This window comes from Peromyscus californicus, unplaced genomic scaffold (assembly GCF_007827085.1).
Source record: "Peromyscus californicus insignis strain IS unplaced genomic scaffold, ASM782708v3 Scaffold_4__1_contigs__length_199733344, whole genome shotgun sequence".
Lineage (NCBI taxonomy): Eukaryota > Metazoa > Chordata > Mammalia > Rodentia > Cricetidae > Peromyscus > Peromyscus californicus.
This window is the reverse complement of record NW_026294562.1, coordinates 102,459,306-102,475,258: the sequence shown is the minus strand read 5'-3', so window position 1 is coordinate 102,475,258 and position 15,953 is coordinate 102,459,306. Positions and strand designations below refer to the sequence as shown.

The following is a 15,953-nucleotide window of genomic DNA, read 5'->3' as shown; positions in this document are numbered from 1 at the left end:
CCCCCCCGGGGTGGGGGCAGTAGCAGGAAACCTACAAGGGTAAGGTGGTAATTTAGAGGAGAGATGATGAGACCCAGGTCAGGGAGTAGCTGGGATGGAAAGAGGGGCATACAGAAGGCACAGGGCATGGCAGCGAACAATGTGAGAATAAAAGGAAGAGGCCGGAACTCTGAGTGTGGTCTGGGCAACCTGCCCCTGCTTGCTCCTACCTCCTACTGAGCTGGAACCACGCACTTAAAAGGCTCTGGTCACCTGGGAGAGACCTTCAGAACAGATGGAGATGACAGGGCCTAAGTGAAGGCATAAGTAATGGAAGTCACAGAGGCAGACTGTCCTTTTCTCCACCAGCTGAGCTGAGACCAGACTCCAGGTTCCCTGGGCTGTAGTAGAGACAGGTTCTGTCTATCTTCTAGAATCAGATCTGAGGAAGAAGACACTGACAGGCTGAGGAAAAAGACAGCCTATCATTTTTGCCTCCACTCGTCCCCCTCACCTCCCTGATAATCCTCTTCCTAGCACCCCACTGTCTGTGTCCATCCCAGAGTTTCACTAGGGTTCTTCACAGGAACACAGGTGATTATCTGCTTACAGGAGCACGGACCAACACTGGCAGAGTATGGAGAAGAGGCATTGTTCCTAGCCAGATCAACAAAAATAAGGGCAATTCCTCAAATGAATAAAGGTTGGGAGATATTTATTTTCTTTAAACAAGATCATAAATAACAAAGAAACAAAGTCGGCCCCAGACTCTGGACCGTGCAGCAGGACAGGGTAGGAAGTTGTCGGGTGAAGACCGGAGAGGGCTACACGTCACCTAAGACAGTCACAGAAGATGGGCTTCAGGGGGCTGCCCTCCCTGCCTGTGGAAATGGCGTGCCTGGGCAGCAGGGGAGGCCGCAGTGCTGGGATGAGGCAGCTGGATGAGGGCGAAGACTGGGGATGCTAGTCCATGATGTTTCTACACAGGAACATGGAAACCACAAGTGGGGTGAGAAGCCGTGGGTCTAGAAGAGGCAAGCGGCACTTGGCACACCTTCAGGAACCAACTATGAAAATGGTTAAATTCCATCATTAAAAACAATTCCACAGGATTTGGCCTGTGGCTTTGTGCGTGGGCTGTGTTTAACCTGGGCTGCTCTGTGGCAGATGAGGGCTCGTGAGGCTCTTGGAGCAGCCTGGCCTCAGCCCGGGGCAGGTGCCCAGACATGTGGGAGTGGGACAGTGGGCTCACCCAGACGGGAAGCTATGTGCTTGGACTGGCTGGACCTGGCTTACAGGCGGGTTTCTTGGGATGCTTGCTATCATCTACTACCTCTCCCTGAACCTAAGGCCGGAACCCTGGTCACTCTGACTCTTCCAGACTTGGAACAGTTAAGACTGGGATAAAGGGACCTGACTGGTGTCTTATTTGAAAGGGAAAAACAAGGGCCAGTGTGTGCATTGCCCATCCCATGAGGTAGGGCAGGACCACGCCAAGAGCATCCTCAAGGAATGGAGATCCCTGAGCCTGGGGAGACATATGGACCCAGGTACATTGCCGGATGCCAGGAACAGGGGCCCAGGGAGTGAAGGCTTCACCCTAGGTAAGGCAGGGAGCACAAGGGGAGGGAAAGAGCTGGGGACCCCAGACTGCGCAGGCCACTGTTGGACAAGGGCCCTGGAAACAATGCTTTTGACAGGTATACAGAGAGGGTTTGTACATCTGGGGATGCCCCTCTACAGGGAGCCGGTGTCACATGGCTGGGTGGGATGGTAGGAGACGGCGGCGTCGGCGGCGTCACAGTGGCCTCTGGTGCGATGTATTTACAACAGAGCTCGATGGAGAGGGAGGGTGGAGAGCAGGTCACTAACAGCCAGGAAACACGCTGCCAAGGGTAGAAAGGGGGTGTTACAGATGGGACCATCACGAGCTTTCACCCCGCTCACTCCTTTCTCCAGGACCCTCCCCAGTGACCACCACGGCCCCTGCAGGCCTCCCATCTCTTCACAGCCCCACATGGGGCTAGACAGGGGTGCTGCCCTCAGTGGATGGTTCATCTGACCCAGACACCGAAGGTCAGAAGCCCGCAGACACTTTATTGAGAAACTGCATCTTCATGTTGACTCCTAGGGTCCACGGATGATCAGTTAAGGGAGGGCCAGGCAGCACAAACCACCACTTTCCTGCTTCACTGTACCAGGTCCCTGTCATGTCTGCCGCCCACCGCTCCTATCTCTTTCCTCTCCCATGGCCTGGCAGTGAGAGTTGTCTAAGGCAGAAGATATTTCTTTTTCTTTTTTCTTTTTTTTTTTTTTTTTGGTTTTTCAAGACAGGGTTTCTCTGTGTAGCTTTGCGCCTCTCCTGGAACTCACTTGGTAGACCAGGCTGGCCTCGAACTCACAGAGATCCGCCTGGCTCTGCCTCCCAAGTGCTGGGATTAAAGGCGTGCGCCACCACCGCCCGGCGATATTTCTTTTTCAAACTTTCTGTGGTAAGGCACAAGATCCCCCCAAACACCTCACCAAAATCCGAGAGGAGGCTAACGGGAGTGATAACTCACTGACACACAGGCTGAGAAGCTAGGGCCCCCGCCAAGTGCAGAACAGACACCCCTGAGATAGATAGGCCAGAGCCCCTACTGTGTGGGTCAGCAGGCCTCTCCTTCAGCCCAGCTCATCTCCCTAGTAACACGCAGCTCGTCGGGTGAGGGCTTGCCCACTCTCGCTCCAGACCCGCCATTGTTTCTCTTTTGCCTCCCCTGATACATGGTACCGCCTGAAGCATTTCTGGTTGACAGAATGAAGTTTAGGAGGTGTTCCTGGAAGACAGTGGGCAGAGGCCAGGGTGCTGCTGTAGTGCATAGGATACCTCCTGACACCAACAAAGGATCCCCTCCCCCAACCGTCAGGGGTGCAGGGAGTAAAACCCCCATCTAGACTTCTACACAATCTCCATGGCCTGCCCAGCTCTGCTCAGCAGGGGGCAGAACATAGACATTTCTGGCAAAGGGTGATTTCCCTTCCAGCCTCCTCAGAGAACAGACACCTCATGGCAGCAGATAAGGCGTGACTCAAAGCAAGACCCCACTGGACCCACATACAACCAAGAAAAACACATACCACTTCGGGATGCAGACCAGATAGGGCTAAGGCAGTGATAGCCACAGCCTCCCAGATTCTTGAGTTTTGAGGTGGGCTAGACTCCTGTGCTTTTATGTACTCACCACTGGAATCCTCCAATGGGCTCTGCAAACCTGTGCCGGATCAGGAAAGTGGCAACAGCTTCAGCTACCTGGAAAAGAAGAGGCATTCTAGGCCCCGTGGAGGCAAGTGCTGGGCTTACGTTGCAAGCCCTGGGGGCTTCTGCCAGAAGGGTCAGCTCACTGCTGTCCTCACGGGCACTACTGTCTGGGTAGCTGAAGAGCAAAAGGACCTGGACCAGGGGCTCTCATAAGGGACAGCTCCAGGGAGGTGAAGGGGAACAGGACCTTTTAATCTCAGAAGAGCCCCTATTAATCTCTGACTGTAACTGGAATTTAGGGTGCAGTGCCTGCTCCAATTACCCTTGTCTGGTTTTAGGGGTAACAAAGAAGCAGATCTTAGCCACAGGGCCCTGGATGAAACAGAGGGTGCCAATGGCTCCTCAGCCTAGACATACAAAGCCAAGACCACAGACGCTCACCCAGGAGCTTGGGGAGCTGGCAGCCCACAAAGGTCTGCAAGCAGCAGCTTCAGAGAAACTGAGACACGGGCTATCCTACTTTCTGTGAAATGTCACATCCCCCCGCTGTCCTCTCTAGGCACCAACCTTGTCAGGGGCATCCTCATGGACTGCATGGCCACACTGTGGTAAGACCTGCATCTGGAACTTTCCTAGAGAGAGACAAGCAGGCAACCTCAGGGACAAAAGCCCTCCGCTCATCAGCCCTGGACCTCTCAGGTCACTGGGCAGCCCAGGAGGACCTTCCCTCAGGACACTCTGGACACAGCTCCCAGTCTGCTGAGTGTAACTGTGACCTTGTTCCCGGGCCCTTCACTTTTCACCCTCTCCTTCTGTATCCACTTCGGTGTAAATGTACTTTGGGCAGAAAACTTAGCTCCTGTACTCTCAGGAGTCAGTCCAGCGGGAGGGTAAAACACAGCACTACTGTAGATGTAGTCCCAGGTGAAAACGGGCACGGAGGCTGTAAAAGTGTGCGAAAAGAGCTTCCCGAGCCAGCAGGTACCCAGACAGGCTTCTCACAGAAAGAATGGCCCACCTACAGAAGAGAAGGCTTGAAGCGGCAGTTAGCCACGGAAATAAAGAAGCTTGGCCTGGTGCTGATCTGAGTGGCTGGCGATGGGGCTGGGCCGGAAAACCGGAGGCCGTTTGGGGCTCTGTAAGCTATGTTCAGAATGCTGAAATGGATCAGTGTAAAAGACGGACGATGAGCATTAAACAGTGTGCCTCCTCACACTGCCTCCCAGCACACTGCAAGCTCACAAACTTAGGGTAATCCTTGGTGGGGGTGGATTAGGATTGAAAGTTGGCCCCAAGCATGCTACTCAAACACTACCTGAATGACACCCAGTCCCTAATATGGCTGTTATTAAGAGAGAACAGCAGCTGGGCATGCAGCTTTCCTGGTGTATGTTGGTCCAAGGGTTTGGTGTCCAGCAATGAGAAAAAGAAAAAAAGGAGGGACTAGAGCTGAGCTGGCTGAGCATGAGGAGCAGGTGCTTGCCCAGCACCCAAAGACTCCAGTTCAATGCTAAGGACAGGGTTGGGGCGGGGGCGGATTAACTCTCGAGACCCAGTTTTTCCATTTACAACGTAAGAAAGTTGGAGATGTCTTTGTGGCTCTCATGTAAGCTGTACAGTAGTCCATGTTTTCGGTGTATATTCTACCCTCTGCTAAAGCTGTGTCTACAATCACACAGGTAATGAAACTAGCTATGAGTAGGGCAATGTCTCGTCCAAGGCTGTGTAATTAGTGAAAGAACTGAGGCCACACCATTCATTAAGCCTATTAATGGCCCTTCTCCTGCAGGAGGTGCCTCTCCTTCAGATCTCTTATATTATTAATGCATATGATTCTAACATATGACGAGAGCACCCACTGATAGGTGTTATAGCATATAACATCCACTGCTGTACAGCCCTCACATTCGTGCTCATGGGTGTGCTCAGACCCACTATACTTTGTACTCCCTTTGAGGCTGGCATCAATGCTCTCATTTTACACATTCAGAGCATTCCAGCTGATACAGGTTACTAGAAAAGCAGTGTCTAACACTCACCCCCACGATGAAGCTCCCTCTTCTTCCTCCTCACCATGTCTTCTAACAGACCTTACACCATTTAGTACCTACACTATTTCTCTTTTCTAAAAACTCTGAACGTAAGAAAACTATGTCTGTTCATAACATTCGACGCCTATGTAAAACTTAATAATTTTCAGGTGCATGACCTCATTTGCATCCTTCTATCCTAGAAACACAGCTAGAGTAATAAGTCTCATTGTTAGTTGGGGGGCAGTGAGAAACACGCTTCAGAAAAGGGAAGATACTTGCCCATAATCCCTGGTGTTGGAAGAGGTGGCGGTCCAATGGAGGTCGACTCTAACCCCACGCTCTCCCCACTGTACCTCACTATCTCAGAATATTAATTTTCATATGGCTGCCCAGTTCCCCGCCCTCGGAAAAGGATCCATGGGCACAATTTCTGGATGACTTACCCTGCATCTGGCCTATGGTCAGATCTTTATCCAATCTATCAACACCTAGAACAAAACAGGAGAACCTGTGAGTAGTTCCCTAGAAGAGGCCTTGTGAAATAGGTTTCACTGAGCACTGAGTAAACATTGCCTGAGAACTATAAACACCACTGCACCCTCAATCCAGACTGACATGGTCCTTATTCTCACAGGCACATTCTCACCAGACAAAATTTTTCAGGTTGAGATTTCTGGGTAATAATCATCTTCTTTTTTTAGATTTATTTATTTTATTTATGTATTTGAGTGTTTTGCCTGCATGTATATATGTGTACCGCATATGTGCCTGGCACCTATAGAGGTCAGAAAAGGGTGTTGGATCCCCTAGAACTGGTTATAGACAGTTGTGAGCCACAATGTGGGTAGTAGGAACCAAATTCAGGTTTTCTGCAAGAATAATAAATATTCTTAACTCCAGCCCCAATCATGTTCATTTAAAGATATTTATATGAAAACAAGGTTTTACTGTCTCAATTCTCACAGTATTCGGAATGCTGTTACAGCACTATCTGTAGCTCTAGGAGTCAGGTTTGACCAGGTAAAGGCTAGGCCAACACCATGTACCATGGGAGGGTGTTTACATCCCGTTAGGTGTAGGTCTGATTGGGTTTGACCAGGTCAAGGCTAGGCCAACACCATGTATCCCGGGAGGGTGTTTACACCCCGTTAGGTGTAGGTCTGAATATGGCGAAGCTAGGGAAACAAGAATAATTCTCCACTTTAGAAGTCACTACCGATTTGGTTAATATTAATAGTTCTAATGAGGTCACATCTAGGTGACAGTACTCACACGTCTATGGCCTGAACTGTCCCCCACCATTCATGGTGAAGCCCTAGCCCCCAGTGTGTTTGAAGATGAGGTCTACAAAAAGGAAAAATGAGGTTGTGAGGGTGGGGGTCTCTGACACAATAAGATTAGTGTCCTTGTAAAAGACACCAGAAAGCTGTCTTGCTTTCTCTCAGCCGTGTGAAAGCACAGAGGAAGGTCTGTGGACCAGGAAGAGAACTCTGAGAACTGAACCCGACTCCTACCCTCATCTTACACGTTCAGCCCCCAGACTTTGAGAAAAAAGGCTTTCGTTCTTTAAGTCATCCAACCTACGGTATTTGATTATTCCAGCCAAGCAGACACGCACATGCACACGCACATGCACACGCACGCACGCACACTTACCAGCCAAGAGCAGCAGTTTGGGGATAGGACAACTCAGAAAGAGGTTGGATAAGCCCCGGAACCAGCCATCCCAGTACTTTTCTGTTTTTGCCAGTTCAATTCTCCAGGTGTAGGGATGGTCCTTCTTGGTCTGCAGGAATAAAAGCAGAGTGAGGCTGCGGGCAAGCCCTGAAGAGCAGGCAGAAAGCAGGTGGGGGGGGGGGGGGGGGGGGGGGACGGGGGGGGGGGGGGAACAGTACTTCTCTAGGACCCACTGGAGCCTGAAGCTCAGGGTCCATTTGACTCTTCCTGAACTGCTGCAGGCTGGTGCAGCCTCTCCTTCTGGAGAACCTGACCTTCTCTTTCTCACTCCTGTTTGGTTTCTCCTGGCCCACATGTGAGTCTCCTGCCTCAACTTCCCAAATGGCTGGTACTCCAGATTTGGTCCAACATACCAACAACTCCTATGACTTTTGGAAACTTTGTAAAGATCACAAAGACAGTTAATTATTGATCCAAGATGGAGCTTTTCCTATACCAGTCAGTAAAAAGGACACATCAACAAAAGAACATATACAAAGACCACACTGTAGTAAAACAAAACAAAAGAAAAAACCCAAGTGAAAGAAAAAGCAGAAAGTGACATTCCAGCTGGGATCACTGAGACAAGCGTGACAGACCAGGGGAAAGAACAAGCTGACATGTGAGGAGAGCGCTTCTTCCCGTTTCAGATTTGTGATGATGACCAGGACCGGTCATCTAAGGCAATATGGCAAATATGAAAAAGTTACCATCTGTCTTCTCTCGACAACTGGATGAGCACACAGTGCGCTACCAAATACTAGGTGGACTAAAAAGCGAGTCCCGCCGGGCGGTGGTGGCGCACGCCTTTAATCCCAGCACTTGGGAGGCAGAGCCAGGCGGATCTCTGTGAGTTCGAGGCCAGCCTGGTCTCCAAAGCGAGTTCCAGGAAAGGCTCAAAGCTACACAGAGAAACCCTGTCTCGAAAAACCAAAAAAAAAAAGTGAGTCTCATTCTTTCCTGTGACATGGAAATAAGTTAAATACTGTAACCGAAATAAGTGACTAGGAGATTGCATCAACTACAACATGAAAACCTAGATGTAGACAGGAGATGACACAGTGTGCTGAAGATCAGGGTGACTAAGATGTCCACACCACCCAAAGTGACGCACAGAGTCAGTGAAATCCCTATTCAAGGTTAAACTGTGTTTTGTAAAGATATTTTTAATGATCCTAAAATCGTCTAAGATTATGTATGATTCTGAATAACCAACCAACTTTGCAACAGAGGAAGAAAACTGGAGAACTCATACTTCTTGACTTCAAAACTGTTGCAAGCTGCAGTAATTAAAAGCTTGGGACTTAGGGGTATAGCTCAGTGGCAGAAGTTTAGCATGTGTGAGGCTTTAAGAACAAAAAAACAAGAAAGTTTGGTACTGCCATCAAAGACAGACAAAGGAAACAGAGGTCTCAGAAAAGGACCACTGAGACACATACACATGGTCAAGAGGATTGCAGGGGACAGTGATGAGATAATTAAACACACAAAGTCACATGCAGGAGAATGCAGACCCAGACGGGCAGTAAGTGGTGCAAAGGTGCCCAACAGCACAGGCAAATTCTAAACAGGAGCTTGGGGTGGCAGCATCTGCTCATAGTCCAAACACTCCAGAGCTGAGGCAGGAGAACTGCTAGTTTGAGGCCATCTTGGAATAAATAGTATCTTACAAAACCCAAACCAACCAAACCCAGACCTCCCACAATGAGATGCTACTTCATGGCCACCAGGATTCCCCCCAATAGGAATGAAAAGTGTCACAGCTTTCTGAAAACAGTTCTCCCAGAGTTCCCACAGTTCCCACCTCATCTAGCAATTCCCTGGTCACATACACACATCTGAAAAAAAAAAAAAATCCGATGTCCACACACAAAGTTGAAGTAAATATTCACAGCAGTGTTATTCATAATGGAAAAGCTATAGAAAAATCTACATATTCATCAATTGATGAACATATTAAAATGTAGCATTATCCATACAATGGAATATTTTTCAGACAAATAAAGAAAACACTGATGTATGATGCATGCAACAACATGGATGAACCTTGAAAAGCATGCATTTATATGTAATGTTCAGATTAAGCAAATCTACAGATTGGTGATTGTTTTGGCTAGGAGAACTAGGAGAAATGGGAAGTGACTGCTTATGGATAGTCATTGCTTAATGACTTCAGCTTGCCCCCTCAAACACTTCTGGAGTTTATAAAATCATATGATGGTGCTTATTTTAACACACTGCCAAGAACAAAGAACAGGCATTAAAAGTCAGGAGCATCTAAACGACCTGCTCTAAGTTTCTGTGTGACTACGAGTGAGTACCTGTACAAGAGGTACGGTGGTGGTCTCTACAACGAAGAGCTCAATACCAACTGGTGAGGGTAAGTGTGAGACAGCCACGAAAGGGAGATGTAATTCACGGCCATGGTTCCCAAGCTACCGTTTGCTAATTTCCTTGGGCGGATCTCTGCATTGTGGGTGGAGAGAGAGCGGTACTGGGGATGCCTAGGGCCTCTGCATGCTTGTGAGTGTCCCCCACTGAGCTACATGCCCGGCCCTTTTGACTTCCATTGTTCCTGGAGTTTTTAAGACAAGTTCCCTAAGTTGACCAGGCTCCAAACTCATTCTGTAGTCCAAGCAGGCCTTGAATTTGTGATCCCTCTGCCTCAGACTCTCAAGTCTAATTTATGAGTTAAGATACTACTGTGTTGTAATATGAGAGAAAAATCTCCCTTCACCTTATAACATGTTGTGAGGCCCAAACAGATGAAAAATGATTTATATATTTGTAAATTCTAAAGTAGTATAAAGTATTATTCTGATCAGTGATCTCAAGGATGGCAGGAAGATCCTCATTAAACATAAAATACTTTAAAAACTGGGCAGTAGTAGCACATGCCTTTAATCCCAGTACTCAGGAGGCAGAGGCAGGTGGATCTCTGTGAGTTTGAGTCCAGCCTGGACTGCAAAGCAAGTTCCAGGACAGCCAGAGCTGCTACACAGAGAAACCCTGTCTTGAAAAACAAAACAAAAAACCCTTTTAAAAAATGTAATCTTCTTGCTAACAGTAGCACCCCCAAAGGCAAGGGAGTGTGTGGTAATACCAATATTACCAACCACTACGAAGACACTTACCACATGCCTTAGAAAGTCACTAACCCACCCCACAAAGCTGCCCTTCCCATCACTAGCCTCAAACAGACTGCTCCACCAGAACTCACTACTTACACAGACATGAACTAAACAATCTGCTTGCTTGGAAAATGGTTTCTATATAATTAGAGACAAGAGGTGTCAGCACTGACTGTCAGGAGTCTACAGCCCCTTTAAATGTGGCTCAGTTAGAGACTTAAACTGCACAACTCCAAGAGTTATATCACTGTATCACCGTATCACTGCGAGTCCACAACGCAGATGGACTGACAGAGATGCACGGCAGAGACAGTAAGAGCAGAGCAGTCACAGGATACAGCGTGGAACCGAGATCTTTTCCCCTAAGAGAAACCACAGGCACACCTTTACAGAGCGGGAAGGAGCCTGGTGAGGAAGCGACCGACGGGAACACATGGAGTGAGTTCCATGTTCTAACTGGAGCCCAGCATTAGTGCCCTCACCTCATGACCTCTTACCATAGCGTCTCCACTACAGGACGTAATCTGACAGAAACAACAAGGCTGTCTCTGCTGCCCTCCTCCCTCCATCTTCCCAAGGATGAGACCTTCACTCACTTCCATGTCATCTTCCTTTTTCCTCTTGTTTACTGACTCACTTCCTTCTTCCTCTTCCTCTTCCTCCTCTATGATTCCCTCTACTATGGATTTGGAGCCTTCTGGACTTGTAATACCTTCACACCTAGATTGAAAAAAACACTTGCATGAATGTCTTATCAATTATCTTAGATATTCTTTTGCCCATAAGGACCCATAAAAAGGGAATGGCATCTTCCAAGACAAGACAGTCGAGGTTTTCCTGGATTTTTCATATGACTTCTGATCCAAACAATTATCTTCCTCCTCCTCCTCCTCCTCCTCCTCCTCCTCCTCCTCCTCCTCTTCTTCTTCTTCTTCTTCTTTTTTGTTGTTGTTTCTTTCGAGACAGGGTTTCTCTGTGTAGCTTTGCGCCTTTCCTGGGACTCACTTGGTAGCCCAGGCTGGCCTCGAAGTCACAGAGATCTACCTGGCTCTGCCTCTGAGTGCTGGGATTAAAGGTGTGCGCCACCACCGCCCGGCTCATTTTCTTTTTTAAAAAGGGTATCTACACAAACAAGACATGACAGCACAAGAGAGACTTGTCGGCAAGAAGGGGATGAGAGTGGGTAAACAGGGGTGAAAATGACATGCTCTTTACATACATGTATGCAACTGCCAAATCTAAAACATCAAACAACAAACGATCACAAAAATGGAACCTCTTTACTGTATAATTAGGGAGAAAAATCACTATTATATGAACAGCTGGTACCATGATTCCTTTTAGAGAAAACTCAATGGAAAAAGTATATAGACAGGTATGAGTGTGGGTTCTAAGGCCTGGAGGCAGCTAGAGGCAGGGCTTGCCCTGCATGAGAGAGAGTTTGTTTTGACAAGAGAGAACAGAGAATACGAAGGGTGGGGGGAGGGAGAGAAACAGACGGGACAACTCTCTCTCTGTACTGTCCGGTGGCGGATCTCTTTGTTATTTACCATCTGCTGCAGGCAGGCGCTTCTCTGCTGAGGGGTGAGCACGGCACCGAACTATGGGTATAGTAGTGAGCTATTAGGAGGTATATTACTGCTATGTTCCTTTAGCAGATAATAGTAGCAGGTCTTCCCGTAGGCCTATCACAAAATGGACTCCATGGTTCATGCGCTTTTTTGTTTTTTGTTTTCTGTCTTTTTTTAAGTTTGTGTGTGGTTTGAAGGAAAGTGGCCCCCAAAGGAAGAAGCACTATTAGGAGGCATGGCCTTACTGGAGGAGTGTGTCACTGTGGGGTGGGCTCTGGGGTCTCTTGCTCAAGCTTCCCTCAGTGTGACACAGTCAGCTGACTTCCTGCTGCCTGCACCTGCACACCAACTTCCTCCCCATCATGATAACAGACTGAACCTCTGACACTGTAAACAAGCCACCTCAGTTAAATGTTTTCTCTGTAACCATGGTCATGGTGTCTCTTCACAGCAATGAAAACCCTAACCAAGACATCTTGTCTGTTTTGGTTTTAGTTTTTTGTTGTTTTTCCTTTTTGAAACAGAGAGAAATAACATAACGTTGGGTGGAGAGTTAGAAGTCAGGGAGAAGAAAGAATATGATCAAGACATACTGTCTAAAAATTATTTCTAAAATAAAATTTTTTAAAATTGAAGGGAGAGTAGCAGATTTTTATGAACAGCAACTTTTCCTTTTCTAGCATTAAAACAGGGTAAAGTGTGTCCACAATGTTAAGCACTCACTAACAATCCTATTAAACTTCAGATGATGTCAAATTTCACATTAAGTATACAGTACAAATGGGACTTTAAAAATTACTATAACAAAAACCATGTACTTTGACGTCCAAAGCCAATGGATAAGAAAGCTCAAGGCTGTGTCACCATGATTAAAAAGAGCAGAAAGGCCACAGGAGCATGCGCAGCCACACACACACTCACGCCTAGGCAGGCAGACAGCATAGTGTGGAAGTCACTTGCCACAGATGCCCGACAACCCGTATTCCATTCCAGGTAATCCAGCCCAGGAACCCATGTAAAGATGGAAGCAGAGAGTCATCCTAAGTTGGTCTGTGACCTCCACAGCTGTCCTAAAGGATGGACATACCCTTCCCACCGCACCTTCCCACCACACGGCCTTTTTTTGCGGGGGGTGGGGGGGGTGGGGAGGAGTGGTCAAAAAGGGAAATAGGACTTGAAATAAAACTTAAAACCACTGAACTTCTATACATAACCTATGCAGATTCTTCACAAAATGCTTTACCGCTGTTCATATCATCAGATTTCAAAATATTAGGCGTTGAAAGTAGACAATCTCATACCTGCACCAAACTTTTACATTCTCTCTCCCTAATATTACTACTGAAATTACCTTCTGTAGGCATGAACTCTACACCACAGGCCTTGAAGCCAAACACACCAGTTTAAATCTCAGCTCTATCCTCTACTAGCTGTGGTCTCCCAAAGTCCTTTACGTCTCAGAGTTTCCATTTCCTCACCCGTAAGACAATACTGAATACAGTGGAAGGATTTGTTTGACAAATCTAGATTGTGGGAAATTCTACATGGCCAACTAGTTTCCTCAAAACTCTACTAGGCAGTGTGGCAGAGGAGGGAGGAGGGAGAGAATGCAGAACCTGCACGTTCAGACCCTCAAGAGGTACATCAGCAGACTGCTCATGCTTATTTTGATTTTCACTTTTCGCTTAAAGTGAATTAAACAGCAGGGCAACTAAGTCTAACAGTAATGTAGCACATATTTCCAAAAGGCCAGAAAAGATGCTGAGTGATTTCACCATGAAATGAACATTCAAGGTAACAGATATGCTAATTACTCTGAATTAATCATTATAAAATATACATGATAGTGAAATAGTTATTATATAACACCCAAGTACATATGCACACATACAATTATTATCTGTAAATCAAAAAATTTAGAAAAATTTGAGACAATAAGATATTACTGCTTAGAGTAATTAATTAATGCTATTAGATTCTGATTTTAGGTATGATGTTATTATTATTATGTTTACTCTTTTCTTCCAGAGCATAAGGAATTCTTACAGAAGGAATCAGATCTAGGTGGAGTTTGCCTCACAATATTTGAGCTTAGGGGAAGTAAACAGGCGTGCAGACTAAACGAGACTGGCCACAAGTTAAGGCACTACAAACGGGCACTGATCACACTAGGGTTCCTTGAGTTACACTAAGATGTAGTTTTTCAGAATTCAAGATCTTACAAACAAGACTGTGCACATTAGATACACTGCACAGTCCCTAGCAATAATGAGCCCCCACGATACCATTATCTAACTCCAGCACTCCTGTCTGGCCTAGTGGGATGATGTTTTCTCAATTAACGTTTATTTTGTGGTTATATACAAAGGACTCAGGCAAATCCATCAAGAAAGATCAATTAGCTTGAGTAACTTTAGCTCAGCCTTTGAATCTGGCTTTTACTCTAGCTCTGCCAGAATTTTCATACTTGGGTTTGGGTTTCATGCAGGGGGCTCACTGACACCATAGTCCTAACACAGGACCACTAGAGTGGATACTTAGTTTAAATGCTTCCTCACTGGAATTTGCCCACTCTAACAACAGGAGCTGTGCTAACGTAATCTAGTGGTTAAAGAAAACATGACCAGGCTTCAGGGGTTCTCAAAACAAAACAGAAAAAACAACTAGGAAAATCATCTCCATGGCTGGCCTAACAGAACTCATCTGTAATTTTATCTAAAAGAATGAGGACATTTAGCAGCATGGCAGAACAAGTGTGGGAACAAAGGAGCCCCAATTCTCCCCTGTCTTCCATCCTCTAAGCAGGCAAAGAGATAATAAAGGACTTACTGTTTGACTTGGCCGACCATTGAGACTCGGGCAGACTCTAGGTTTCGAATCTGGCCACTCTTCACACTAGGAAAGGAGGAAAGGGGAGCGGTTACTCAGCACTCAGCTCGGCACACCACCACGAAGGAGTAATGGAGATTTTGTGGGCTCTAACAGAAAGCTGCAGTCACCATGTGCAGACAACTGCCACTCTTTCCCTGGCTATTACAGCCATAAGTAAAGAAATGGCAGCATCTCAGAGGGTTCATGAACAGCGCAGAAGGAAGAGGACACACAGATAGCATTGACACGATAGAACAGTTCAGGAAGGGCTTTGTTTCCAATGGGGACGCTGAAAAAGTTCACAGCGCTGAGGACTGAACGGGAGAAGTTAACCACAAAAGGACGGCCCAGCAGAGCACTGTGGACAGCTGGACAGCTGGACAGCTGGACAGCCGGCTTGATGTGAAGCTGAAGGCACTGGGAATGAGTCAGTGGGAGGAGGACTCTGAGAGTACTGAGTGCAAGGAACGCAGTGAAGTGCCCAGGAGGACTGGGACAGGGCTGGGCTGGCGGCAGACAGACAGACAGACAGCCTCCAGGGCCCTGTGAGCTGCTCTACTTGGAATGGGCGCCCAAAGCTCACTCCCTAGGAACTGGATTCTCACTGCAACAGTAGAGATGGGCCTTTAAGACATCATCAGGTCAGGCACTTCCTTCAGGGACAGGCTAAGATCTTTATCACAAAAGCAGTTCACTGGGCTGGAGGGATGGCGCAGAGGTCAAATAGTGCTTGCTGTACTCCAAGGGACCAGAGCACCATGTCGGGCAGCTCACAGCCACGTTTAACTCTAGCTCCAGGGGATCTGATCCCTCTTCTGGCCTCTGTGGGCACTCACACACAATTCATTACTGGCAATTGTGTATCTGTGTGACACACACATATAAATGAAAAAATAAATCTTAAAAGAAAAAAGAGGAGGTTTGCTATAAAGTAAGTTTGAGGCTGAAGAGATGGCTCAGTGAGTCCAGGAGCTTTCATACCAAGACTTTTTTCTGCAGGAGGAGCAGAAATGTCCCACTCATCTTTGAATCTTCATCTTTTAGCATGAAGTAAATTTCATACAGACTTATAAAATTATCAGTTAGACTAACGAATATATTCAGTGATGACACCCTTTAACAGAGGCCACAGGCAATTCTGTCAACAATTTTTATAAAAATTACTTAAGGTTCTTTTGTTTTGTTTTCCCTACAAATCCAAATAATTCTAGAGAACAGAACCTGCACCTGTCCTGTCATTCTAGAGAACAGAACCTGCACCTGTCCTGCCATTCTAAAGAACAGAACCCACACCTGCCCTGTCATTCTAGAGAACAGAACCTGCACCTGTCCTGTTCATTCTAGAGAACAGAACCCGCACCTGCCCTGTCATTCTGGAGAACAGAACCTGCACCTGTCCTGTTCATTCTAG

General features: G+C 47.0%; 1 protein-coding gene across 1 annotated transcript in view; it reads right to left on the bottom strand.

Annotated features, from left to right (window-relative positions):
- Window positions 1–677: 677 nt before the first annotated feature.
- Window positions 678–15,953, bottom strand: part of Ppme1 (protein phosphatase methylesterase 1) — a 57,122-nt gene continuing 41,846 nt past the window's right edge. Inside the window, exons 8-14 of the mRNA XM_052713995.1 lie at window positions 14,501–14,566; window positions 10,697–10,820; window positions 6,910–7,039; window positions 5,697–5,741; window positions 3,788–3,852; window positions 3,204–3,271; window positions 678–1,865 (exon numbers count right to left, since the gene is read on the bottom strand). Coding sequence (XP_052569955.1) covers window positions 1,847–1,865; window positions 3,204–3,271; window positions 3,788–3,852; window positions 5,697–5,741; window positions 6,910–7,039; window positions 10,697–10,820; window positions 14,501–14,566 — 517 coding nt within the window. The 3' untranslated portion in view covers window positions 678–1,846. The remainder of the gene's footprint in view (window positions 1,866–3,203; window positions 3,272–3,787; window positions 3,853–5,696; window positions 5,742–6,909; window positions 7,040–10,696; window positions 10,821–14,500; window positions 14,567–15,953) is intronic.